Raw genomic sequence first — 23,654 nt, 5'->3', positions numbered from 1 at the left:
AGAGGATATCAAAGGAGAAAGTGGAGGGAGAAGCGGAAAGGAACGGAGAAGAGAAGAGAAAAGAAGCGAGAGGGAGATATAGAGCGAAGGGAGAAGAGGTTGAGGGAGAGAAGATGAAGATGAAGTGAAGAAAAAGAGAGGAATCAGGTGATTGTCAGCCCATCCGTCATGCTTCTCTATACAGCCAACGCCAATAGATCCAATAGATCCATCCCCCATGCCAATAAAACAAACATGATCATTCACAACCAGGAGTAGTACAAGTCCAGTACCTTAGTATTTCCGATCGAAATCTCTGGATCCGATCGATCACGATGGAGCTGATCCACCCGCTAAACTTCAATAGTCTCAAATTCAGCCACATAAGAAGAAAAGAAATAAATAGATAAATATTGACAATAATCATAACCATCCTTCGTCTCCATCATCGCCGCCGGCGGAATCGGAATCGCAGCTCGTCATCACTGTCGGACTCTCGCTCTTCGCGTATGCGCTTCTGTCGCATCGACGTCGTGCGGGACACACTGTGAGAGGCTTGCGACTGCGACTGCGATCGCGATGGCGGTTGCGACTCCATGCGAGATCCAGACCGAGAAGACGATCGAGAAGGAGATCGAATTGCTGGAGAAGATCGTTCAGGCGAGGACTGGCCCAATCCCTTCCCAGTCGCCTCCTCCAGGGGAACAATCACCGTCTGGATGCGATGTCGTGGACGGTTTGCACCGTCGCGTCGGCGGAACTTCTTGAAATTCTTGCGCCCATTCCAGCGTTCGTCCCACCGACGCTCTTCATCGTCCTGATGTCGCGGGTAGACTTCCATTTCTTCCACGATTGCCAGACCCTTGAGTTTCTCCACCTCTCTCAATGAACCCTGTAGCTCCGCTTCCTCTTCCCGTCGTCGTCGTTCGGCATCTTCCTCGGCCTCCCGATGTTGTCGCGCCGCCTCAAGCACCCCTAGCTTCGGCCGCTTGGCCGGACGGGCCTCTTCCTTCTTCGGACGTGACGTGGATGGTTCTTCCGCCTCTCGAAGAGCTGTTTCAGCCCGCCGTCGCTTCATCGCCGCCGCACCGGGCAAGAGACTCGAAACCACATCCTCCTCTTCAACACTGTTCGGGCTCTGCGAGGACGCAGCCGGGGCGTCAACATCCATCGACGGCGGCGCATCCGCGGTGTCCTCTCCGTCAGCCTCTGGGTCAAAGGCTGGGATAGCATTGATGTCGAACCCATCATCAAAATTCTTCATTTTGCTGACGAAGCTGCGCACCCGTGGGCCTTTGCTTTTGGATTGGGATGTCTGAATTGCCTCCTGTGAAGGCTGCGAGTCAGCGACGATCTCCACATTCGCACTTGACGCAGGCGTCGCAGATTCAACCGGTCGCGCCTCATCCGGCTCTGGCGAGTCCTCCTCACGAAGGGCACGGCACAACGGAGAGGCATCGCATCCCAGGATCGCATCGAGGAACTCGCTTTGCTCGATGACTCTTTGCCCCGTGCCACGGGCCACTTCTGTGCTCAGTGCTATAGACCAGTCTTCAAATTTCCCTTTCGCGCGATATCGTACGTAAACAACTCCGCCACGACCCTCGCGTTGACTGCCGAGGCCTTTGCCCACCGCCGCACTCCTCATAAACTGGACAACTTCACCGGCCGTAGTGACCCCGTTCTCTATCGGATATAGCAACACCTTCCCGTGGCCGTTGGTGATGGGGTCCCGTAGATTATCACACTGCGCTGCATCCCCAAACACAAACGTATATCCATCGAATACGTTGACTCGGGCGGGATTCGGGGCGAACGCCTCGACAGGACGCTGCACAAGCTCCTTTCCCGGCGGTGGTAGGTGCTCCCTGGGGTCTGGCCATGCAGAATCAAAATCAGCCTCCAGTGGGGAGAGCGACTCCAGGTTCTCCAGGTCACCTGGGGTTGCAGCATACACCAGCGCATCGAGATACGACTCGTGGACAATTGGCTTGCCATTTACGAGAGCCTGTAGACCTTTGGCGGTGTTTCGCTTGTTCTGGACAACATGTGTTGTCTGTCCAACCACGTACGGGATGACGGTCTTGATGTCAAGATCCTCGAGGCGGGAGCGGACGTTCGCGAGAGGGTCTTTCGCTTTGAGTTCTTTTGACGAGAAAGAGAAGGTTAGGACAGTTGGTTCCCACTTGATCCTGTACAGATGCGTCCGAATTAGTATCGTCACTTTTGCCTCCAACCGAGAGCATCACCCACCGCAGCGCAGACTTGTATTTGCCCAGTTTGATTGTATGCTCGTCTTCCGTCAACCGCACGCTGTCATTCTTGAGGAGCTCCCCATCGACAATTGTCCCACATTTGGAGCCTTGATCGCTTATGACAAGTTCGGATTTGGTGTATATATGCGACTGGACAGTCAGATCGGCTGAACGACAATCAGGTCTTGGAGGTCTTACCCCGTCGCCTGGTTTCACGGGGGATACATCAATGATCATGTGCTTTCGTGAGATGGAAGTATGCTCAATCGCATGTTGAACTGTCTCCGGTCAGTAATTGAAACCTCGCCATCATCCACGCAAGACAGTTCAGAAGATCGTACCGCCATTCTGCCGAGTTCGACCGAACAGATACTTCTTCCCCGGTCGCAGCCACACTCGCTTTCCTTCAGCAGTGAGTAGAGATCCCGTCGCCACAATCAGCCGAGGTACATACCTCCCAGAAAACTACCCTCTGAGTCGAGAATCCACATGGTGCGATGGCTGGCACAGCGGTGACGATGGCATCAACGGCGACGACCACGTGAATGAGGCGGTGACGCGTGAGCACGTGACCTGGCGTTTCAATGCTGCCCGCTTGGGAAATCCCACCGTCGCCAGTACAACTACCACCCTGATGCCTGAGCTATCATGAGTGACAGCGGTCATGGACTCTGGCGCCACCGACCGCACCGATGGCGATTCGACGCCGACGGAGGAAGCTTCAGATGAATTCAAGACCCTGAAATATCATCTCCTTGGCCCTTCCTTGACCAAAGCCGGCCAAGACGCCGTCGATCAGCAGAAGGTGAGCTGCGGCGCTTGAGGAGAAAGTCAGCAAGAGTCAGGTAAATTGACTAGATAAAAGGTCTCGGATATTATCTACAACGCATCTAAAGGATCTAAATTCTTTAATCATGAACAGACTCGTGACCGAGTCCTGACGGAAAAGATCGAGCGAATCCTGAGGGAGAAAGCCAGGCTCGAGAAGCTCGATCTCTCCGCTGATCAACGTCGCGCAGATCAACTCCTTGCTGAGCTTGAGCACACCCGTGACCTTACGCAGCACGTTGTCCATGTCGACTGCGACGCCTTCTTCGCTGCCGTCGAGGAGCTCGACCGCCCCGAACTCAAGACTGTGCCGATGGCTGTCGGCAAAGGCGTCCTGACGACCTGTAACTATGAGGCGCGCAAGTTCGGCTGTCGCAGTGGCATGGCCTCCTTCGTCGCAAAGAAGCTTTGTCCGCAGCTGATACTCCTGCCTCAGAACTACGAGAAGTATTCGGCGAAGGCGCAGGAGATCCGCGCCATCTTCGCTCAGTATGATCCACTCTTCGAGAGTGCCAGTATTGATGAGGCCTACCTCAACATTACTGCGTACTGTGAGGAAAATTCGCTGGGTCCCGAGGAGGTCGTAAGCCGTATGCGTGCCGAGGTGCTGGAGAGCACCTTGATTTCGGTTTCGGCGGGTATTGCGGCCAACGCGAAAATAGCGAAAATCGCATCCAACCGTAACAAGCCCAATGGTCAATTCTGTGTGCCGAATGACCGCGAAGCCATCATGGAGTTCATGCGTGATCTACCGGTGCGGAAGGTAAACGGTGTTGGCCGGGTATTTGAGCGCGAACTCGATGCCATCGGCATAAAAACCTGCGGCGATATCTACCCGGCGCGCGCCGTTCTGGCAAAGCTCTTCGGCGAGAAAGCGTTCCAGTTCTTGGCGCAGTGTTACTTGGGACTCGGGAGGACGAAGATCCAACCAGTGGAGACCTACGAGCGGAAGAGCGTTGGCACGGAGACAACGTTCAACGAGATCGGTACGAAGGAGGAGTTTCGTGCGAAGCTGCTTTGGGTGGCGCAGGAATTGGAGAAGGATCTGGCACGCACACAGTTCAAGGGCCGCACCCTCGTACTTAAAGTGAAGCTGGCCACATTCGAAGTTCTGACACGTCAGTATCAACCCCCGCGCGCGGTGTCTGTGGCCAAGGATCTCTACGCGTTTGCTCTGCCGATGCTGGAGAAACTGGAGAGGGAGATTCCGAATATGAGGCTGCGGTTGCTTGGATTGCGGTGTACTCATCTCGTGAGTACCAAAAAGGCGGGAATTGATTTCTTCGGCTGGGCAAGGAGTGCTAAGCCTTCCACTGGTTCCGTCGATTCTGGCGGTGATGACGAGATCAGTGCTGAGGAGGCTTTTGAGGAAGCTGCACGCCAGGAGATTGAAGAGGAGATGAACGATATTGAGAAACTGAGTCAAGAGGTCCCGGAAGGTGATGATCGCCAGGGTTCTTTAGACCCGGCACCCGCGCCACCGGAGTTTTGGGAGTGTCCCATTTGCTTAAAACGACAGCCTGCAGATGATAGAGTGTTCAACGAGCATGTGGACTTTTGCTTGTCGAAAGACACCATCCGGGAAGCCGTACAAGGGGCTTCTCACGCTCCTGTTCCTGAGGCTGTTTCAGGGACAAGCCGCAAGAGGAAGGGCGCATCTCAAGAGGTTGATCGTCGACAAAAAAGACTCTTCTTTACGTGAGGAGGGTGGATCCAACAGGTTGTTCCTCGGAGAACACGACCGAACGTTGTTTGAGTGTTCCAGACCGGGATCCCCGGCATCTCTAGCATTGGTTGGAGAGGTAGCATATGGACCTGCAGAGATGACAGATGGGAGAGCGGAAGTAAATATTAGACTACATTGCACGATATATACTGCGTACTGTTGAATACAATCGGCACATGATAACGAGCCCTTGCAGGCCTACTAAATCGAGGATGATCGGATAGAACTAACACATGCATGGGATGATCATGACGGGACGTGCATCAGGCCATGCAGCATAAGAAACGTTTTCCCCCTCCGGTAGTTCGAATTCGGGCCTCATCTGGCGCTCTAAAGCTGTAGAAAATCCCGGAAAAACAATAGAAAAGAACCAGACCATTCCAAACCTAATCTATCCGAATGAGACATGTTTTCACCCCTGGAATGAGTGACCGGGACAACAGACGATTTGCGGTGTAGTGGCCAACCTAACCAACACTAAGCCGAGTTGGGCCCGTGACGTCTCCTTTTATTATGCATGCAATCACCACCATCATTTTTTTCCCTCCCACCTCCCACTACCCACGACACCACGATCACACATACAAACCCCCTACCCCTACGCCACACTATCCATTCTATATCCTCACCCATAGGGCATCATGCGGGTGGCCCTCTCTGCTTTGCCGCAATGCCCTGAGTCGTTCGACCACCATGACCGCCGATAAACAAAACAATGGCTATCCCGCCAAACCCTTCACTCCCACCCTCAGCGCTGCCTTCAACCGCTCCAACAAGACGCCTCTGACCCCGAGACTCGCCACCTCAGCAGCATATCGGACGCCGAAGCGATTGACTCCCGTCGAATCCCATTCCCAGCCCTCCCCCTACCCCGCCTCCACCCCCAGACCGGACCCCGAGTCATCCTATCTCAGTACCAACGTGACCCCTCGTTCCGGCTCCCGCAACAGCAGACGTGATGGTGCCTCCCCTAGTACCACTCCGTCCAATGGCCAGCATTCCCCTCAGGCTCCTTTCGTTCCGACTCCGACCGCCGTCGCGTCTCGCCCCGACCGCAGCCCCAATCGGATGGGCGGGAGACTGGAGCCGGCGAGGGGTTACCGGGCCAAAACTTGGACGACGGAGTCGCAGCATCCATCACGGCCGAATTCGTCGTCAGAGCTGTCTTCCGGGACATCACCTAGGTTCTTCCATGCGTTGGATGCCCGCTCGTCGAATCCGGACGCCGATATGTCTCGGCTAAAACCCCCCTTGAAGTCGTCCACTCCGGCTACCTTTGTCTATGCCAACGGCGAACAAGAACGTCAGTCCGGCGACGATCAGGCCACCCCTGGTATCAAACGTCGTTCTTCCGGCATGTCCCGACCAGTGGTTACGTCCAAACCACCTTCCGCGTCGCCTCGTCTGACCTCCCCGAAACTCCATGCCGCCGCTCGACTGTCTGATGGTCTCGCGTCGCAGATCAGCTCACCATCCAACACCCCCGCGGAGACGGCATCGCAACAATACAGTCCGCCGTTGAATTTCCCCCCGAACCCTCCAGGGCCAACTATCAGACACGGCAAGTCTCCCAGTCTCGACACGGCACCACGTGCCATGTCCCCGAGGGAGGGCCTCCGACCGAGTCCGATCATCGTCTCCCCATCCGATGTCAAAATTGATGCCAGCGCGGTATCCTCGGACCCAATCCCCGGGTTGCGGCCCCGCATTTTCAGCACTGAATCCACCGCATCGATCGATACTTATGGTTCCGCGCAAAGTCCTGTCAAATCCGAAACCAACTCGCAACCCAAAGATGAAGGTGTGCTTAACGCCCGCACCGAACGCAAGATTTTGGATCTAGAAATAAGCAATTCCTCCCTTCTCGCCATCAACAGGACGTTGGAGCGGGAGATGCGGAAGCAGAACGCCGAACTGCGCCGATTTCGACGCCTCAGTCGTGCCGGACGTCTGTCGATGGCCCCATCCACACGCTCAGTCTCAGGCACGTCGCTTGGGATCGGCAGTGAACTTGATGAGACAAGCGAGATGTCCTCGATACATTTTCCCGATGACATGTCCGAGTTCAGCGATGAGGAATCCGTGATGGATGAGGGCGTGATGAGTCCAGATTCCCTCGCGGAGCACGACGCCCGCCATCGCGTGCGAGACGAGAAACGGTTTTTCATTGATTTGGCAAAACACCAAGAGCTTTTGGCGGACAGTCAGAAGATGAACCAGAGTCTCCGGCGGTGTCTGGGGTGGACCGAGGAGCTCATCAAGGAGGGCCAGAAAGCCCTCGAATACAACGTGCATGTTAATGACATCGAACTGGGCGGTAGAGTGCTCGCGCCGGAAGAACTGAACGATATTGAGGAAAGCGCTCGAGGGCTCCTCAGTCCGTCTGCCATCCCAGATACGCCTTCAGATGAACAAACTGCAACGGCCTGATCTACTTCTATCTATCTATTCGCCTCTATACTTTTACGACCACCAGACTTTTATTTTCTTTTGTTTAGACATACTTCGACTTGCGCTCTTAGCCTTGATTACCCTTGGTTACGCCTGTACAGGCGATCGTCGTGACAATGCTGGCATTCGTCGATGACGGTTCCATTCTTTCATTTTTTTTCTCTCTTTTATCATCGACTGTCTCTCATAGCGATAAAGCGGCTAATTAGCTATTGCTAGATACCCGATATGCAATGTTATGTTACTTATGAGTGTATGCACCTGGGTGGTGCTATACTTAATGTGGATAAGAGCGAACTGATATTAATCTACTAGAACTGCGATATCTTCAGTTACCATACAGCAATCAAACGGCCATTGTGATTATTCTACGACCGTGATACTCCCTAGGTAACCCTGACACTCGCGTACTAGATCGCCCGGGTCTTCTTGGGATTCATTGGGACAGGGGTCCAAGTCCTGGAGGGCAACAGGGAGTTCCTGTAACTCAATCACGTCCTTAAGGCCCAATAATTCCTTGGTGATTGCACCTTTCCAGTCCTTCCTGCTAACAGGACATTTAGCTTGCAGTAAGATCGACGCTAGCACCGTTGGCTCGTCCTGATCTCGCAAGCTTTCACTGTAGATCTTTGCAGGCCGTACCCACACGATGCCCGCACCCAGATCTATACTATGCAACAGGAATAATACGTTTGTGTCCCAGCGTCTGCGCCCACGCAGCTTCTGTGTTCTAGGCAGTTTTGCCTTCTCGATGTCTGTCAACCTACTACGCAGTGTAGGTTCCCAATGGGCTTTCAGCTGACAATCCGCTGCAAGAGAGTTCCCCAGAGTGGCAAGGGCCATGTTGTGATTACTGTGGGAGAGTAACATCGGTGTTGTGGTGAGCATGCGTTTAGACACTGAAGAATGGCGGATGAAAATTACAGAAGACTACAGAGGCTATGCCAATCACCTCTATTCTATTTTATGCTAGGCACGAACTCGCATCGTATGTTGATGCCTACATATGATGATATCCTGGCAACCGCCATAGCAATGCGAACGACGTCACTTGCCCGTCTCCAAAACACACTCCTTGATACGCAACCTTCTGCTTCGAAAACCCATCCATCGCACAGAATCGGTTCTCTACGCCTCTTCTAGCAGAAACGGCTCTCCGTTCAGCCAAAATCGGATATATGCCTTCATATCGGGCCCCAACACATCCGGATTTGTGATCTTCTGGTCGGGTTCGTAGGTCGTCGTCAAAGGAGGCCTCTGGATATTCGCCGTAAGACACACCCCATAGCATTTATCTCACTAAGGCGGAAGGCTCGCGGCACCGCGTAGTAGCGGGGAGTGCATTTGGAACCTGCTATGGTGACAGGCAAGGTAGAGGAGGTATGTACCCGAGGCCTCGCGTGTCCGGAGGGAGACCCACTATCGGAAGCCAAGTACATCTTCATCGCGAGGGTGTAGCAAACACATGCAATTCCTATTCAGTGTGTGGTTCCAGTGTGGGCACTTCGAAAAGAGGCCGCCAGTATGGGGTAAGTCTGAGCTAAGTAGGTTGCAGGAATGAGAGGAAATTGGAAAGAAGATTCTTCGCATCTTATGAAAATTGGCTTCAACTGTGTGGCCCTGTCGCAGTCAGCATGCTGCTGTCGAATACGGAAGAGAGTCGAATGAGAGTGCCCATGGGCTATTATCCCGTGACAGGCAGCGTTCGTCACAAGTGAATTGTTGGGGCGAGCGTTCTCGGGCATAACGAGATGATGATCCACCTGCAGAACGCTAGTAGACAGGAAATTAGTATATGTGATTGACGCTTGTTTACAAACCCTATCCCTACTTAACGCTGGCAGAACTCCCAGTTCGAGATATTTTGACGATTAAGGGATCAGGCACAAAGTCGTAATCAGTCTATTAACTATGGGCATCTAATTATGCAGTACCATCGTAAAATAATTCGCTACAAGTAGTGGCCCTTCTGAACAATATATCCAAATCCACTCAGACCGAAACAACCATTCACAGGTATCAACGCCTACGCCTTGCTCTCCTCCACATGGTGTTCATGCTTCGAGTCCTTCTTCTTTTTCTTCTTCTCCTCCTTGTCCTTCTTCGTCATGGCATCCGCCATGAGTTGCTCGAAGGCCATGTAGTCGCCTTCTTCTTCGGGATCTCGTTCGGCCTGGACTCAGGGGTCAGCGCTGAAACCGCCGGGGAATAAGGAGAAGTAAGGAGTGAGGTGAGTTACCTTGGAGTAAATATTGCCCGCAATGACCATTGCATGGGCTCGCTCAATCCGTTTGTCCAACTTGACTCGCTTGTCGTGAAGCACCTTGTCGCACACGTCCCGTAGCACACTCTGGATCTCAAACTTGCTGCCGCGCCAAGCCGCCGCCAGAATCTTTCCAGTCACCTTCTTCTCGTATTCGGCCTTCTTCTCATCCGTCCAGTCCTCGCCGCCACGCTCCTCCAGCCGGGCCATCTCCTCCATGGTCATCTGCGCATCGATGGCGGTCGAGATGGTCGTCCACGTCTCTTTGGCCAAGGTGCCCTTGTCCTTCAGACGGGAGAAGAATCCCGAGATGCCGAGGAACTTCTGGGACTTCAGGAAGGATGTCGCTTTTTGATTATATGTCTGACCAATGGCATGCAGGATCTCCAGACCGAACGACTCCATCTTCAGGTTTTCCACCTCGAGACGGATCTTCTCCTCGAACGCGCGAGTCACATCGGCGCCCTTGTCTGTTTCGGTCCAGACACTGATCTTATCGACCAGTTTACCCGCCAGTGTATCGACTCGCTCGTCGCGGGCCTTCTTCCGCTCCATCTCGTACGCAGCCAGGCGTTCCTGTTGTTCGGGGGTCAAACCACCCTTCTTCTTGCCCTTCTTGCGCAGCTCCTTCTCTTCCTGAGACAGACCAGCTGCCTCCATGCGAGCCTCTTCCTCCGACTTGTCCATGATGGCCTGCTGGCCTACCGGGCGACGTGGGGTGCTTGTACCGGAGCTAGGGGCGGGTTTTTCGGATGCGGAGGCAGCCTCGGCGGAAGGACCGGCGGTGCCTTCGGTCTTGACTTTTTCGTCATGAATGTGCAACTTCTCTTCGGCAGAGGCGGCCAATTCATCCTCTTCCATTTCCTGCATTGTGATGTCCATAGTTGTGGTGAGGTCCTTCATGAGGGAGATTTCACCGATAAGATCGACGAAGGCGCTGCCGCCGAAGATCATGCTGAAGAACTCCGCAGGGTCCTCTGTGGGAAAAGATTAGCTCTCTGTGAAAGGGCAGGGTGGGTGACGCCGTGGAAGTCTCACCGAAGCCACCACCAGGGACGGCATCTTCCTTTCCGAACTTGTCGTAACGCTTGCGCAGGTCTTCATTGCTCAGAACCTGATAGGCCTCACCGATCTGTTGCAGAGGAGAGACGAATTAGTTGGGTAAGACCGATGACAGGCGTGGGGACATGTCAGGCCGTGAGATGTAAGGGATCGATGCGTGCGTACCGCCTGGAACCGTTCATGTGCAGTTTCATCACCGGGGTTCTTGTCTATCGGAGGACCCGGGTCAACCATCGACCTTGGACATGGTCGCATGGACCAAAGAAGACAATCTGAGGGGAAACACACCAGGGTGAGTGACAATGGCGAGCTTGCGATAGGCCTTCTTGATTTCGAGTTCGGTTGCCGTGGGCGGAACCCCCAGGGCATCGTAATAGGTGGTGTCAGCGACAGTTTTGCCGCTGTCGGGAGTGACCATGGTGGTCTATTATGTATCAGCTGGACAAAGACAGAAGATATGCGACGTGGCCGTCGGAGAGGGGAACTGATGGCGAGGAGGTGATGATGTGAGAAGATGTTGATGGTGGAAAAAGAGGAGTATTTTTTTCTGCCCGGTGATGCCTGCCGTTTCTTTCGTCATGGCGGGGAGGCGGTGAGTGTAGATGCCTGAGGATGGAGCCAGGCAGTACAATTACCGGATTAGGGAAACCCCGAGTCCGCCAATTTTCCCCCATATTAAAATTCTTCTCTTCCGCTTCATCTCCTTTTCTCTTCTCCTCCCTTCATCCCTCTTTTTTCCTCCGTCTCCATCTTCTGCTCTCCATCCCTCTTCTCCTCTCGTCCTCTCTTTTCTTTACTTCCTCCTTGACTCGTCCGTACCTCTCCCCCTCTCTATTGTCTACCTTATACCTTCCTCTCTCTGCCCTTCCGTAATACCCCTAATCTCCACCTGTCCTTTTCTCCCTGTACATTCTCCCTGTACATTAATACCTACTCTTACCCCGTCTTCCACAATCAATCATTTCAATTGTCACAATGGGTCTCGTTGGAAATGCCCTCTACTATTCCTTCCATCCCTCCCAGTTGAGGAGCATCCTTCAATGGTGAGAGACCACCCGGCTCGGCTGATAGCTTCCCCGCATTTGTGATATGTGCCAACGCTTACGAAGACCTCGCTTTCGATGATAGGAAGATCTGGCACAATCCCGTCCATGAACGGAATGAAAAGAATGAGACAGAAACCCAGAAGATCTGCTTTAAGTTTCTCGATCAGACCAGCCGTAGTTTCAGTGCGGTGATCAAGGAGCTTCACCCCGAGCTCCTCCTTCCCGTCTGCGTGTTCTATCTGACCCTTCGCGGTTTGGATACCATCGAGGATGACACCTCTATCCCATTTGAGACCAAGGAGCCCTTGCTCCGCGGCTTCAAGGATATCATGGAGCAGGACGGCTGGACGTTCGAAGGCAACCGCCCCGAGGAGAAGGACCGTGAACTGCTGGTTCAGTTCCACAACGTCATCACCGAGTATAAGAACATGAAGCCTGCGTACCAGGCTATCGTCAAGGACATTACTGACAAGATGGGTAATGGTATGGCAGACTACTGCTACAAGGCCACGACGGATGACGCCAGCGTCGAGACAACCGTCGACTATGATCTTTACTGTTTCTACGTCGCCGGTCTGGTCGGCGAGGGTCTCACCCGTCTCTTCGTGGAGGCGGAGTTCGGTAACCCGGCGTTGCTCAAGCGTCCTCAGCTGCACAAATCCATGGGCCTTTTCTTGCAAAAGACAAACATCATCCGTGATGTTCGCGAGGATGAAGATGACAACCGTCGTTTCTGGCCCAGAGAAATCTGGTCAAAGCACGTCAGCGATTTTGAAGATCTCTTCAAGCCGGAACATCGCGAGGCCGCTCTGAACTGCGGCTCCGAGATGGTGCTCAATGCACTGGAGCACGTGGAGGATTGTCTGTTCTACCTGGCCGGCCTTAGGGAACAGAGTATCTTCAATTTCTGTGCTATTCCTCAGAGCATGGCAATTGCTACGTTGGAACTGTGTTTCCGCAATCCTGCCATTTTTGAGCGTAATATCAAGATCACCAAGGGTGACGCGTGCCAGTTGATGACCGAGTCAACGCAGAACCTGCGGGTTTTGTGCAACACGTTCCGCCGGTATGCTCGTCGCATTCACCAAAAGAATACGCCCAAAGACCCCAACTTCCTCAAAATCAGCATGGTCTGTGGCAGGGTACGTCGTTTTCTCTGCGTCTATCAGCCGGTTCTAGCTAACAACAATAGATCGAGAAATTCATCGAGAGCATCTTCCCCACCCAAAATGCGGAGGAGGCGAAACTCAAGGTCGCCGGTGAGCAGTCTCAGGCGGAGAGGGAAAAGGCCCAGCAGGACGCCGAGGCGCGACAGGATGTCTTCTTTATGATGGCGTTGATGGGTGTTATTGTCGTCATTGTTTCGCTCATTATGGTATGTATTTTCCTTCCCGATTGAGGTCTACCAATACTGACCTTGGTAGATTGGGACCGCTTGGTTCTTGGGTGCGCGTTTCGACCTTGCTTGGCAAGAGATAAAGTCGGGCAATTTCCGGCCGCCCCAGCACATCCGGGATCGCGAACTGTGATTTTCTACCTTTACGGAGTTACGACCTGACTTGTATTACCAGATAATTGTGCAGATGGCTCATGTGTATGTATATCTGCTTTCTTTTGAAGCCATGTCTGCAGCTATGTTTTACCTAATACCGACTTTCGACTTGGATTCTTCGCCATTGCGATCCTGTCCCCCGTAGTGCTTAGCACGGATGTCAAATTGCAATCCAGCCTTTTAATGACTGTGGTTGTGCCGAAGAAGTGCTGATATCGAGCGGAGAATCTTCCACCCAGCGACGTACTAGATGTGTGTCTTGCGACTATTGGCTCAGCCGGAGTTGAAATGGCATATATCCATTGAGGACCTGGAACATACTGCGATAGCCGTATAGAATTGACAAACTTATTCTTGACCCTGAATAGAATCGTTCTTGCATATACTTTACATTGTAATCCAATCCTACGGAGAGCTCCCTAGTATATCCATGTATGGATCTGGGGATTGCCCGATAAGGCTAATGTGGCGTGCAAATGCACGATTTCTGATTTGCCGTCTGCCTGAACATCACTTTATTCCGTACTTCTTCACGACAACTACCCTCGTGCTCTGTACTCCGGAGTAGACCAATTTTCCGCAGTTCTATATCTACATCAGAGTACCATACATCTGTTGATGAGACTGCCTTTCTCCCTCTTTCGGGTTGCACACGGCTACCCTCTAATCTCGATCCAGTCACGACCTCTCTTCACTACAATGCCCCAGAAACAGAACCGGGACGCTCTTGGGCAGTCTGATGATACCCCCAGTGGAGCACTGCCCCCTCTTTCTCCGAAGGACTTCCGAGTGTATAATCGGATGGCGGAGCAGATGCAACAGTTTGTATGTAAGCTGGGTTACACTCCCATCAATCCTGAGGTGTCCCACTCAGCTCGAGGTTAACCGCAGCCTAGCATAATCATTTCCGCCTGACCTGGAATCAGCTTCAAGATGCCTGTGAAGGTTCCGGAAAACGTCCCGGCGGACTCTCTCCTCGCCAACTGATCATGTTGGGTTTGGGATTTTGCTCCCAATTGGACTTTCACCATTCCATTGAAGAGCACCATATATTCCCTGTCTTGGCTAAACGCATGCCCGAGTTCCGCCGGGAACTTTCCCTCCTGGGTCAGCATCGTCAAATACACAGGGGTCTTGTCAACCTGGAGGAGTACCTAACTAAGTGTCGCTCCGGCGAGGCCGATCTAGAACGCCCAGAAATGAAACGTCTGATGGATGCTTTCGGGGAAGTCCTGTGGGCTCATCTCGACGACGAGGTCCGTGCTCTGGAAGCGCAGAATATGCGCAAATTTTGGTCTCTCAAAGAGATGCCCACCCTCCCCATGTGAAGGGTAGAGTGTGGTGGTTACGTTGTCATCAGCGGCTTTGTTTTGTCTTTTTCACCCACCTCCCATCATATGCCAAATATACCCCACATTGTATATGGAATCAGATCCTCGTTTATCCCCCAGGTCCTCGTGGTTTGCATGGGCTATTACTCCCATGCAGCAATCATCCGTTCATTGCATGCGTCAGTACCTGGTCTGCCACAGATTCTTACGAAATCAACAGGCAACACAATACAGCTATTTTAACTCATACAAACTACGGCCGAATTTGAGTAGCGCGGCTTCCGACCCGTTGTGTTGGGTGCAACCACAACCCACACTGGGTATACTATGAGACTGGAATGGACGAAATCCAGACAGCCTGACAATTTTGATGTTTTCGGCTGCCGCGCGGCCTTATGTTCCAGCAGACAGCTGCTCGCAAAGAGTGGGTCGGAAGGGCTTGTTGGAATGTTGCGCATTTGAGGAATGTACGCTATCCCTATTTCTCGGCTTGTCACTCCCTCAGCGCCCAATGATATCCTCAAACTCCGTGCTATAGTTAGCTGTGTGCAGCATGCTCGGACCCATCTTGTATCTGCAACACTCTGACTCGTCTGTCATTGTGGAATGCGAATCCTGCAGAGTTTCGCAGCCCAAGTGCCGACCATGCTCCCCGGGAGTTTCCCTTCTCTATACTGTCAGCACCATCGTCATGCCCATCAAGGCCGTCACCGTCGATCTCCCTCAATTCCGGACGAGAAATCTTCCCCTGCCCGCTTTGTCAGTTACATCCGAACCTCTGCAATCTCGGATGCTAAACTTTAACTAAGTGCGCGTGCGGCTTGGGGACCGTACCCACTCTATCAGTTGATGACGATCATCCCGGCAACATGGCCATGGGATATGTGCCAATGACCCAAACAACCTGTCCAGATCCACCAACATCTAGGTGACACTCAACACGTGAACAGCTCCATCTGCAGATTCCTCATCCGCGCTACCTTATTCAGGGTGGTGCAACAACATATAAGAGCGTTGTCAGGGGCCCGAGGCAAGACCTGCCAAACACTTCGTGGCCGCTATCCTCTCCCCCCCGTCGTATCCGCCATCCTGATCCTGCAGTATGAAGTTTGTGGCCGGTCTGCTAACCACCTCTGCCGCTGTGACCGGCACCCTCGCTGCTCCACGAAGCGGCCTGGCAGACCGCGTCCTTGCTCGGTCCGGCTTCTCCCGCCAAACAAACCCACTACAAAACCTCGGAGGAGATGGCGGGGACTCGGAGAGCCGTGTTCTAAGTAGTGTGGCCTACAGCAACAACTGGGCTGGTGCTGTACGTGAGCAGCCCCCACCACATGCCGCCTACACTGCAGTGTCAGCTACATTTACTGTGCCCAAGCCCACGTCCGTGAGCGGAGATCATGAGGCCGGGTCGGCATGGATCGGCATCGACGGTGATACATACACGACCGCAATTCTACAGGCCGGCGTCGACTTCTATACCGACGGCTCCAATCAGGCTTGGTACGAATGGTACCCTGACGCCGCGCACAATTTCGACAATGTCAAGGTCTCGACCGGCGACACGATCGTTGTCAAGGTCCAGTCGTTCAGTCCTAGCCAGGGGGTCGCCATAATCGAGAATACTAGCAACGGTAACAAGGCTACCCAGACTATCAATGCGCCCCAGCCGTCCGCCACACTTGCCGGGGAGAACGCCGATTGGATCATCGAAGCCTTCCAATCGGGCCAGTCCATGGTTCCCCTGGCAGACTTCAGCAGTGTTACTTTCTCTGGCGTTGGAGCGGAGGGCGGTGGCTCCCATTTTGGTGTTAGCGATGCCACTGTTATTGAGTTGAAGCAGAACAACAAAGTGCTGACCAATGTTGATGTCGAGGGTGATTCGCAGTTCACAGTCAATTACAACCACTCATGAATGTACATAGTTATTTCAATTAATGATGGCACAGTACATATGTCGCGTATAACCTGTACAGCCATCAAATATTTCGGTTTGGCACAAGCAGAAGAGTCGACGTCGCTATCCCCGCATTCGCTTTAATTCATCTTCCGTATATTCAATGCAGGTGATACCAAATGTACCTCCTTTTTTTTTTTTTTTTTGAAAGAATAATAAAGGAAATCGTCGCTAGTGGGTAGTAGCTCGCGACGGCATGATTGAGAGATTCTCAGAACCAGAGCGACGATTATGTTGTGTCGAGCTGCGAATAGAGTAGTTACATGCGCAGATCGTGCTCAATATGGTAGGGCTCCCTGGCCCGTTCAATGTTATATCTGACTTCAATGAGATCTATTGCTACATACATATATAGAGATCACATATCGGGGCTGACAGAAGGCTGCCAGTTTTAATGGAGGCAGACGGGTTATCTATGATTACGCGAGAGTTGTTGTCCTTCAGGTACTTGGCGAGCAACTTCACGATGGTTCGACTTTATATTATGAACCTGGCTTTATATACCTAGTAGGAGTTGCACTTACCTGACTGACATTAAGGCTGCGTGCATATTTCATCGGTCTGAGTTGATAAGGTGAGATGCTTATTGCTAATCTTCCAAAGGCAGCATGATCGGCATAGAACTACTAGTACGCACGTCGGACTAATCACTCACGGCACTCAGCCAGTCCACTGAAAGTAGTCTCGGTTATAGCACTATCAACCATAGTGCTTCATATATGTGTTTACATCCCCAAGTACTCTGTCCTGAATGGCGGCTAGAACGGTCATTAACCACCTCATAGAACATATCGGAAACGTGGGTTCTGAAATAGTTAGCGGTTTTCACCTTTCAGGGCATCCGAATACCTCATAATCAGTCAGGTCTTCCATAATCTGCTCATCAGATCCCCCAGCTGGTAAACCCATCTTGTCCCTCCGTTGATTGCGACTGATCAAAAGCACCCGAAGGGCAACAGCGCAGGCCATTTGGCACAATGCGCACCCCAATATAAGCCTACATCCAGTTTGATAAATCGGAGCTTCTTCTGAGAGAAAGGCATGAGGACCAATGATGTTTCCAATGCAGTATGCCAAGAAAACAAATGCGGTGGATGTCACACGCTTGGTATACCCGGCTGTGTTCGTTGATGGCATTTGCAGGGCAAGGACGAGTGAGCCCACATAAGCTCCCAGCTGTTGATATGATGGTTAGATTTGCCATTCTCCAATATTAAAAGAGAGACTCACTATGTAATAGCCAAAGAGCACGCCGTAACGGTTGCTTCGGGGCAATTTCCAAAGAAGAGAGATTCCAATAATCGTCGGGCAAAGATATATTATCATTATGATTGTTCGAGCATTTTTAAACCGCGTGGAGAAATAGCCTGCAGTGAAGACAAAGACGACGGAAAATGCACCCTGAGGGATACCGAGAGCCGTGGTCAAGAGTGGACTAGAAACTAGCCCTTTGATGATAAGTTTGCCAAACTAGAATTGTTATTTCAGCCTTGATGATAGCAGAGGGGCGTAGAAGCTTACATTTGCGACACCCCCATTGACTGTTTCGTTGAGTAAGGTGAATAGAAACAGTAACCATGTCTGAGGATCAACAAGTGCTTCGCGAATCTGGTACCACTTGATCTTCCGGTTGAGAATACCCTATCCGTCGTTAGAGGAAGTCAAAACAATGGATGTGAAGCTTTACTGTTTGATTCTTCTTCCCTCGCCCAATAAGCAATATCTTCTCTTCTACTGTAAATCGTTTGGCCGTCAAAATGCTATTAGGAAGGAAGATTAGAAGGACAACACCCCATACAACGGTGATGCCACCACAGATGAGAAAGATTCCTCGCCAGACTGGAAAACTGTGCATTTGACCAATCCCGTAGGTAAGAAGACCACCCAGCTAGACGCTCAGCATTGAACTACACATTTTGCATCTATGGGAATTATATCTTACCATTGATCCGACGCCGTTACAGGCATAGAAACATCCCGCTCGCAAAGGTTGCTCTTGACGCAAGTACCACATGCCGACAATCATCATGAAACACGGGGTTATCGGTGCTGAATGGTTAGCAAGTTCTTGACTAGAGTAGGCATTAACCTACATTCGAAACATCCAAGGAGGAATCGTGTTGTGGCTAGACCAGCGAAGCCGTCACATGCGGCTGTGATCATAAGAACGGAACCCCATAGTATGCTTCTTGGTTAGCGTATCTATTACAGTAGAAATTGCCTGACTTACACGAAAGTCGAAATCACAGTTCCGATTGGAAGCTTTTGTGCGATATGGCTCGCGGGATATTCCCAAAATAGATATCCTATTTCGTCAGCTTGTTAATCCTAGTCAATGTGGCAACGTGAGTACCAAAGTAGAAAAGACTAGCAAGCCAACTATATTGGTTGCTACTGATGTTGGCATCAGTGAAGAGGTCGAAGACCGCACTATACGAAAGGGCCTGCTTGATGAGTTGGGTCAGGTAGAAGAAGTCTCTGGTTGTAGCATACCTGTTTATCAATGTACTGCAAGCAATAAGTTCCACACAATAGTGGAAGAAGGATTCGGTCCACACGGCGTCTAAGTTTTTTTGATCTCTCTGGGTCATCCAGCATCTCCTGGAGCTGTGTATTGGTTACGCCATGCCGCTGAAGAAAGAGTTCTGCTTCGTCCAGTGATTCAATTTGACCAGTTTCAACATCCGCTTTTGATACTTCATGTGAACCTGCTTCCTTGTCCTTTGAGGAGATAGTGTTGTTGAGCTTACTGAACATCGTGATGGCTGGTGTAGAGTGTTTCTGCCCATTGCCGTCAGGGAAGAGTGAAGCTGCAAGCAGCGTAGATTTGTAGTCTCCGTAAGTGTCAGCTGATAAAGCACCATCAATCTTGCAGGTCCTTCCCTATTTGATAAAAACACAATGTTCAATATCAGAGGCAGGTGATATATCAAGAGGCCAATGGTGACAATAGGTACGCCCTGATCCGCCAATAGTCCACCAATCTGCATCACGTTCACTCAACACCTCTGTATCTCAGTCCAATAGCAGCAAGAACATTCGGGTCTCGATCACTAGCGCTACGTCTAGAGGCCTCTGTGTGCCGGGCATTATCCGAGATAAGAATCGCTTTCCCCTCAGCAAAGCGGAGAAGTGGGGAGTAGCTCCTGTGTGTTTCCCGCCGGGGATCAAAAGTAGCTTCCAACCTCTCCATAAGACACGACAAATCGTGACAGACTCCCACTGCAAACCCTGTAGATATCTGTCTCTCGCAAGGATGTTATCCTTCCCACGGCTTTTGGCGCTCGCCTTGTTGCCAGTGATCCTACTCCTTGGCACCCACATCGGCCCGTATCGTGCGAGCTATGCTCTCGAGGCCCAAACGGTGCTCTTCTCATGGCTGCCCGCGTCGCTGCAAGATTTCCTTTTTTCAAACGTTCCCCGTGTCACTATTCGCCAAGGAACTGTTTTCGGGACGACTTTCCGCGATGGTCTTCCCCAACCTGTGGACGTCTTCCGAGGGATACCTTACGCGCTTCCTCCGGTTGGAGATAGGCGGTTTCGGCGCGCTGAGCCAATTCCAGATTCAAATGATACAATAAACGCCAAAAATTTTGGGCCACGGTATGTGTTGTCTGACGTCTGGTAGCAAGTACTCCTAATGAATAATGGGTTAGTTGCCCTGGGAGACAATTGATCCCGGTAAAGGGGGACAGTGGAAGTAGCGAGGATTGCCTCACTGTCAACATTTTCCGGCCGAAGGGCATTGATGGAAGGCTGCCAGTGGCTGTGTATGTGCACGGTGGAGCATACAACCGCGGAACAGGTAGGCTCAAGAATCCTAAGTACGTGGAGAAAAATGGCTTATAAACATAGCTGCGATGCACAATACGGCTTCAATGGTGGGATGGTCCAATAAGCCCTTCATCGGAGCTACATTTAATTACCGGTGAGCTATCAAGAACGTCTTATCAGGTGACTTTTCCATTGATAGGTTGACATATAGCATTGGGGCCCTCGGTTTCTTGCCGTCCACCACAACTGCCGAAGAAGGAATCTTGAACCTGGGGCTCCACGACCAGATCCTCTTGTTCAAATGGATACAGGAGAATATTGAATATTTTGGGGGAGATCCATCCCAAGTGACGCTTTTCGGACTGTCTGCTGGTGCTCACTCGGTATGACAATCGGTCAAGCCCTCAAAAGTAGCCGCTGATTCCATAGATCGCCCATCATATCATGAACTATGATATCGGACATACTTTCTTCCACAGAGCCATTATCGAGTCAGGCGCCGCCACTTCTCGCGCAGTCCATCCATACAATAGCCGTCTCCACGAAGATCAATTCCGCGAGTTTGTCGAATTAGCCGGTTGCAAAGGCCATCCCTCGACGGAGGTGATGACGTGTCTGCGGTCCCAACCTTCGGAAACTGTAATTAATGCGTCTTTCACTGTTTTCGACAATTACAACCCATCTGTGCGATGGGCTTTCCAACCAGTAATAGATGGCGAACTCATCAAACGGCGACCCATCGATGCCTGGAAGTCTGGCAAGTGGAACCAAGTGCCGATACTAACGGGGTTCAATACCAACGAAGGGACATATTACGTCCCTCATTCCATGAACCACTCTGATGAATTCACGAATTTCTTCCAGACACTACTGCCCGCATACTCCGGGAGGGATATCCGCATCATTAACAAGCTTTACCCCGATCCCGCTTCGGATCCGTCATCTCCATATGTCGAGACTAGGGATATTGCAGTTGGTTCGCAGTACAGACGCGTCGAAGCTGCCTATGGACACTATGCGTACGCGTGTCCCGTGAGACAAACAGTGACCTTTGCGTCTCAAGGCCAGGAGGCGCCGGTATTTCTTTATCGCTGGGCGGTGAATAGGACTGTTTTGACGGGCGCGAACCACGGAGATCAGATGCCTTATGAGACATATAATCCTGAGGTTCGTGAGATTTCGCGCACTCAAGACGAGATATCTGGAATGTTGCATGCGTATTTCACGTCTTTCATTGTGACGGGGGATCCAAATGCAGTTCCCGGAAGGTATGGAGGCCGTCCTCATTGGGAGAACTATGATGCGTCTACATCGACAGGAAGAAGTATTATGGTATTTGGGGAGGGAAATGACGAGCGGGCTGGAGGGGGGCATTTGGGCGTACCAGCGCAGATGATGGAGGACGAATGGAGTCGGAAAGAATGTGATTTTTGGTGGACAAAAGCTGGCATCTCGGATTGATATGAAGCATCTACTTTAGCCAATACATAGCTAGACGTAACATTGTGCATCAATCATAATAGACGATAGAGCTAAGAAAATACCTATGTATGAGGCGATTTCCTCAAAACATCTCTCTAGGCATTTCAACTAATCTGGATACCAAAAGAAAGTGCAATAGCATGTCTCGTGCCAGCTGGTACATAGGTATTAGCGCCTATCGACCCTACCCCTCAAACGAATCTTAGACCCCTATCTAGATGAATAGTACAGTTACACGCACGAAAAAAAGCTGTAATGAGCAACCACAGATGCCAAAAATACTCGTTTCCATTAAATGCCATGTCGGTCATATATAATGACCACGTAAGGACTCTAGATGCAGCGTGTTCTGGGAGGAGCCATACCTGGGAGAATATGTGGCCAATGTCCGATGGATGCCTGCAGCTGCGAGCATCCGCCTGGGCCCGATAGCAATTTCAGTACCTCATCCATTAGGCATGCCTTGCCTAGAGAATAGCCTGCCGTGTGGATTGGATGTGTTGCGCAATATCAATGATCCCCAAAACGCCCCGAGACACAAAATGGAGTCTGAAAATACTCAGAAAACTTAGGCAAGGGAGCTAGCTACATTAATCCTTACGCTATATTCTCGATTCTGCCCTTCTGTATCTCGACAGCCCTCCAAGCCCAAAGTCCAAGGCCCAGAACACAAAAAATTTCCCTGACACAGTCGTCTCAGTTTGCCGTTGGCCTCGTATTGAACACCATAGCTTGCCCAGGCGGACAAGTCTCCCAACCGGCAGTCTCCCGTACATGAAGTTGGAAAATACCTATTCCCACTAAGAGAATAGTAATTTGACTGCATTGCCGATTTGCTTTGAACATTGGATGGCACGTCATACCTAAGCAAATTTTCGCGCTCTAGCGAATCAAGTAACCGACAGAATTAAATCGACGAAGGAAAATGAACCCGTGTTTAGCAACAGTTGCCAACTCATAATACCACTTGGCATGCGTTTAATAAATACATCCTATGAGCCTCTTTAGGAGCCTGAGGTTGAGGCCCGATTCAGCGTCTTAATCAAAGCCAGCCCCGCACTCGTTCCAAGGTACGTAACACCGCCAGTCAATAAGATCTAAGTATGAATAGATCAGATGTTGTTGGCAACGTGGTAATGCGTATTTCACATGTTTTTTCATACTAGGTCAAATAATTTTCCTTCAGATACCGGCCATAATTTAGGAGATACTAACAACAGGTCCTAATTAGGCACATCAAGAAGACAGTTTGTACTTCCCGCATGACCATGCACTTTGCATGAAACGACGTTATTATGCCCGATCCAGCCTTATGTTAATCACCCTAACGGTCCTGATTACGGCACCGCAAGAGATCTCCAGAGCCCAAAGCATCACTGTTGTCATGTTAGTAGGCCTTGCTAACTTACTGGTACCCAATGAGCCGTCTGTAAAGCTTCCAACCTGTTGGACCCCGCAAGGCACTGCCCTCGGTCGAAGGATCACATGTAGCTGAGATGGAAAGCACAAATAGATGTATCCTCAGGGAGCGAGGTCCTAGTTTGTAGACGGCTGTAGCGCATTATAGCGATCCGAAAATTTTGGGAGTATAATCTAGCGTCTCCGCATGATCCAACTGATATGGTTCTTTGCGTCGGGTATATATACCAAGCAAATCTGCTACGAGTAGACATTAAAAGTATTGAGCTGCTTGCATCCTTTCCACGCAATATAGTTGACAAGCCTTTCCTTTACTTTTTTCCCCCCTTCCATCTCTACACGTAAGACGACATATGTCGGTATGACAGACTTCAGCAAATATATCAATTTCCAACTGGAGGCCGAAACAATTGCACAGATTGAGAAAAAAATCTTGCATCTCACTCGTCTATACGGGTCTGGAAAACTCCTTTTTCCACGACAGCTTTTACAAGATCTAGATCATCAAATCGAACAGAATCGAAGAACAGTA

The 23,654-nt window shown here is 51.2% G+C and overlaps 9 protein-coding genes across 9 annotated transcripts; 5 read left to right on the top strand and 4 right to left on the bottom strand.

The window, feature by feature from the left end:
- Positions 1 to 424: 424 nt before the first annotated feature.
- Positions 425 to 2,725, bottom strand: BDV59DRAFT_202217 (DNA damage response protein RcaA; the record flags this gene model as incomplete). Its single annotated transcript, XM_073693987.1, has 5 exons — positions 425 to 2,171; positions 2,233 to 2,384; positions 2,433 to 2,512; positions 2,576 to 2,638; positions 2,689 to 2,725. The coding sequence occupies 5 exons, from the start codon at positions 2,723 to 2,725 to the stop codon at positions 425 to 427; spliced, it is 2,079 nt and encodes a 692-aa protein (XP_073547608.1).
- Positions 2,726 to 2,898: 173 nt separating this feature from the next.
- BDV59DRAFT_193404 (Y-family DNA polymerase) lies at positions 2,899 to 4,764 on the top strand (the record flags this gene model as incomplete). Its single annotated transcript, XM_073692220.1, has 2 exons — positions 2,899 to 3,039; positions 3,100 to 4,764. The coding sequence occupies 2 exons, from the start codon at positions 2,899 to 2,901 to the stop codon at positions 4,762 to 4,764; spliced, it is 1,806 nt and encodes a 601-aa protein (XP_073547607.1).
- A 2,646-nt stretch (positions 4,765 to 7,410) lies between these two features.
- On the bottom strand, positions 7,411 to 8,422 carry BDV59DRAFT_34193 (uncharacterized protein). Its single transcript, XM_073696230.1, has one exon. It carries the CDS (start codon positions 8,125 to 8,127, stop codon positions 7,603 to 7,605), a length of 525 nt encoding a protein of 174 aa, XP_073547606.1. The 5' UTR covers positions 8,128 to 8,422; the 3' UTR covers positions 7,411 to 7,602.
- Positions 8,423 to 9,140: 718 nt separating this feature from the next.
- BDV59DRAFT_178776 (DnaJ domain protein) lies at positions 9,141 to 11,095 on the bottom strand. Its single transcript, XM_073689825.1, has 5 exons — positions 10,853 to 11,095; positions 10,730 to 10,773; positions 10,541 to 10,634; positions 9,479 to 10,479; positions 9,141 to 9,412 (listed from the first exon to the last, which is right to left on the bottom strand). Exons 1-5 carry the CDS (start codon positions 10,980 to 10,982, stop codon positions 9,266 to 9,268), a joined length of 1,416 nt encoding a protein of 471 aa, XP_073547605.1. The 5' UTR covers positions 10,983 to 11,095; the 3' UTR covers positions 9,141 to 9,265.
- erg9 (bifunctional farnesyl-diphosphate farnesyltransferase/squalene synthase) lies at positions 11,096 to 13,544 on the top strand. The gene is made up of 4 exons (XM_073689824.1): positions 11,096 to 11,607; positions 11,693 to 12,752; positions 12,803 to 12,985; positions 13,035 to 13,544. Exons 1-4 carry the CDS (start codon positions 11,540 to 11,542, stop codon positions 13,137 to 13,139), a joined length of 1,416 nt encoding a protein of 471 aa, XP_073547604.1. The 5' UTR covers positions 11,096 to 11,539; the 3' UTR covers positions 13,140 to 13,544.
- Positions 13,545 to 13,861: 317 nt separating this feature from the next.
- Positions 13,862 to 14,490, top strand: BDV59DRAFT_202212 (hemerythrin domain-containing protein; the record flags this gene model as incomplete). Its single annotated transcript, XM_073693986.1, has 2 exons — positions 13,862 to 13,987; positions 14,059 to 14,490. The coding sequence occupies 2 exons, from the start codon at positions 13,862 to 13,864 to the stop codon at positions 14,488 to 14,490; spliced, it is 558 nt and encodes a 185-aa protein (XP_073547603.1).
- A 958-nt stretch (positions 14,491 to 15,448) lies between these two features.
- BDV59DRAFT_208028 (A4/G1 family peptidase) lies at positions 15,449 to 16,405 on the top strand (the record flags this gene model as incomplete). Its single annotated transcript, XM_073695132.1, has 1 exon — positions 15,449 to 16,405. Exon 1 carries the CDS (start codon positions 15,596 to 15,598, stop codon positions 16,403 to 16,405), a length of 810 nt encoding a protein of 269 aa, XP_073547602.1. The 5' UTR covers positions 15,449 to 15,595.
- Positions 16,406 to 17,130: 725 nt separating this feature from the next.
- Positions 17,131 to 19,204, bottom strand: BDV59DRAFT_208026 (putative MFS transporter; the record flags this gene model as incomplete). Its single annotated transcript, XM_073695131.1, has 8 exons — positions 17,131 to 17,253; positions 17,297 to 17,623; positions 17,678 to 17,917; positions 17,969 to 18,088; positions 18,135 to 18,335; positions 18,390 to 18,514; positions 18,801 to 18,891; positions 18,941 to 19,204. 8 exons carry the CDS (start codon positions 19,202 to 19,204, stop codon positions 17,227 to 17,229), a joined length of 1,395 nt encoding a protein of 464 aa, XP_073547601.1. The 3' UTR covers positions 17,131 to 17,226.
- A 499-nt stretch (positions 19,205 to 19,703) lies between these two features.
- BDV59DRAFT_208025 (putative extracellular lipase) lies at positions 19,704 to 21,682 on the top strand (the record flags this gene model as incomplete). Its single annotated transcript, XM_073695130.1, has 6 exons — positions 19,704 to 19,811; positions 19,846 to 19,970; positions 20,104 to 20,252; positions 20,303 to 20,375; positions 20,433 to 20,604; positions 20,651 to 21,682. The coding sequence occupies 6 exons, from the start codon at positions 19,704 to 19,706 to the stop codon at positions 21,680 to 21,682; spliced, it is 1,659 nt and encodes a 552-aa protein (XP_073547600.1).
- Between the last annotated feature and the right edge of the window lie 1,972 nt (positions 21,683 to 23,654).

The sequence above is a fragment of the Aspergillus ambiguus genome, assembly GCF_047715705.1.
Source record: "Aspergillus ambiguus strain CBS 117.58 unplaced genomic scaffold BDV59scaffold_17, whole genome shotgun sequence".
Classification (NCBI taxonomy): Eukaryota; Fungi; Ascomycota; class Eurotiomycetes; order Eurotiales; family Aspergillaceae; genus Aspergillus; species Aspergillus ambiguus.
Note: the sequence above shows the minus strand (reverse complement) of the source record. Positions and strands in the feature narration are given on the sequence as shown.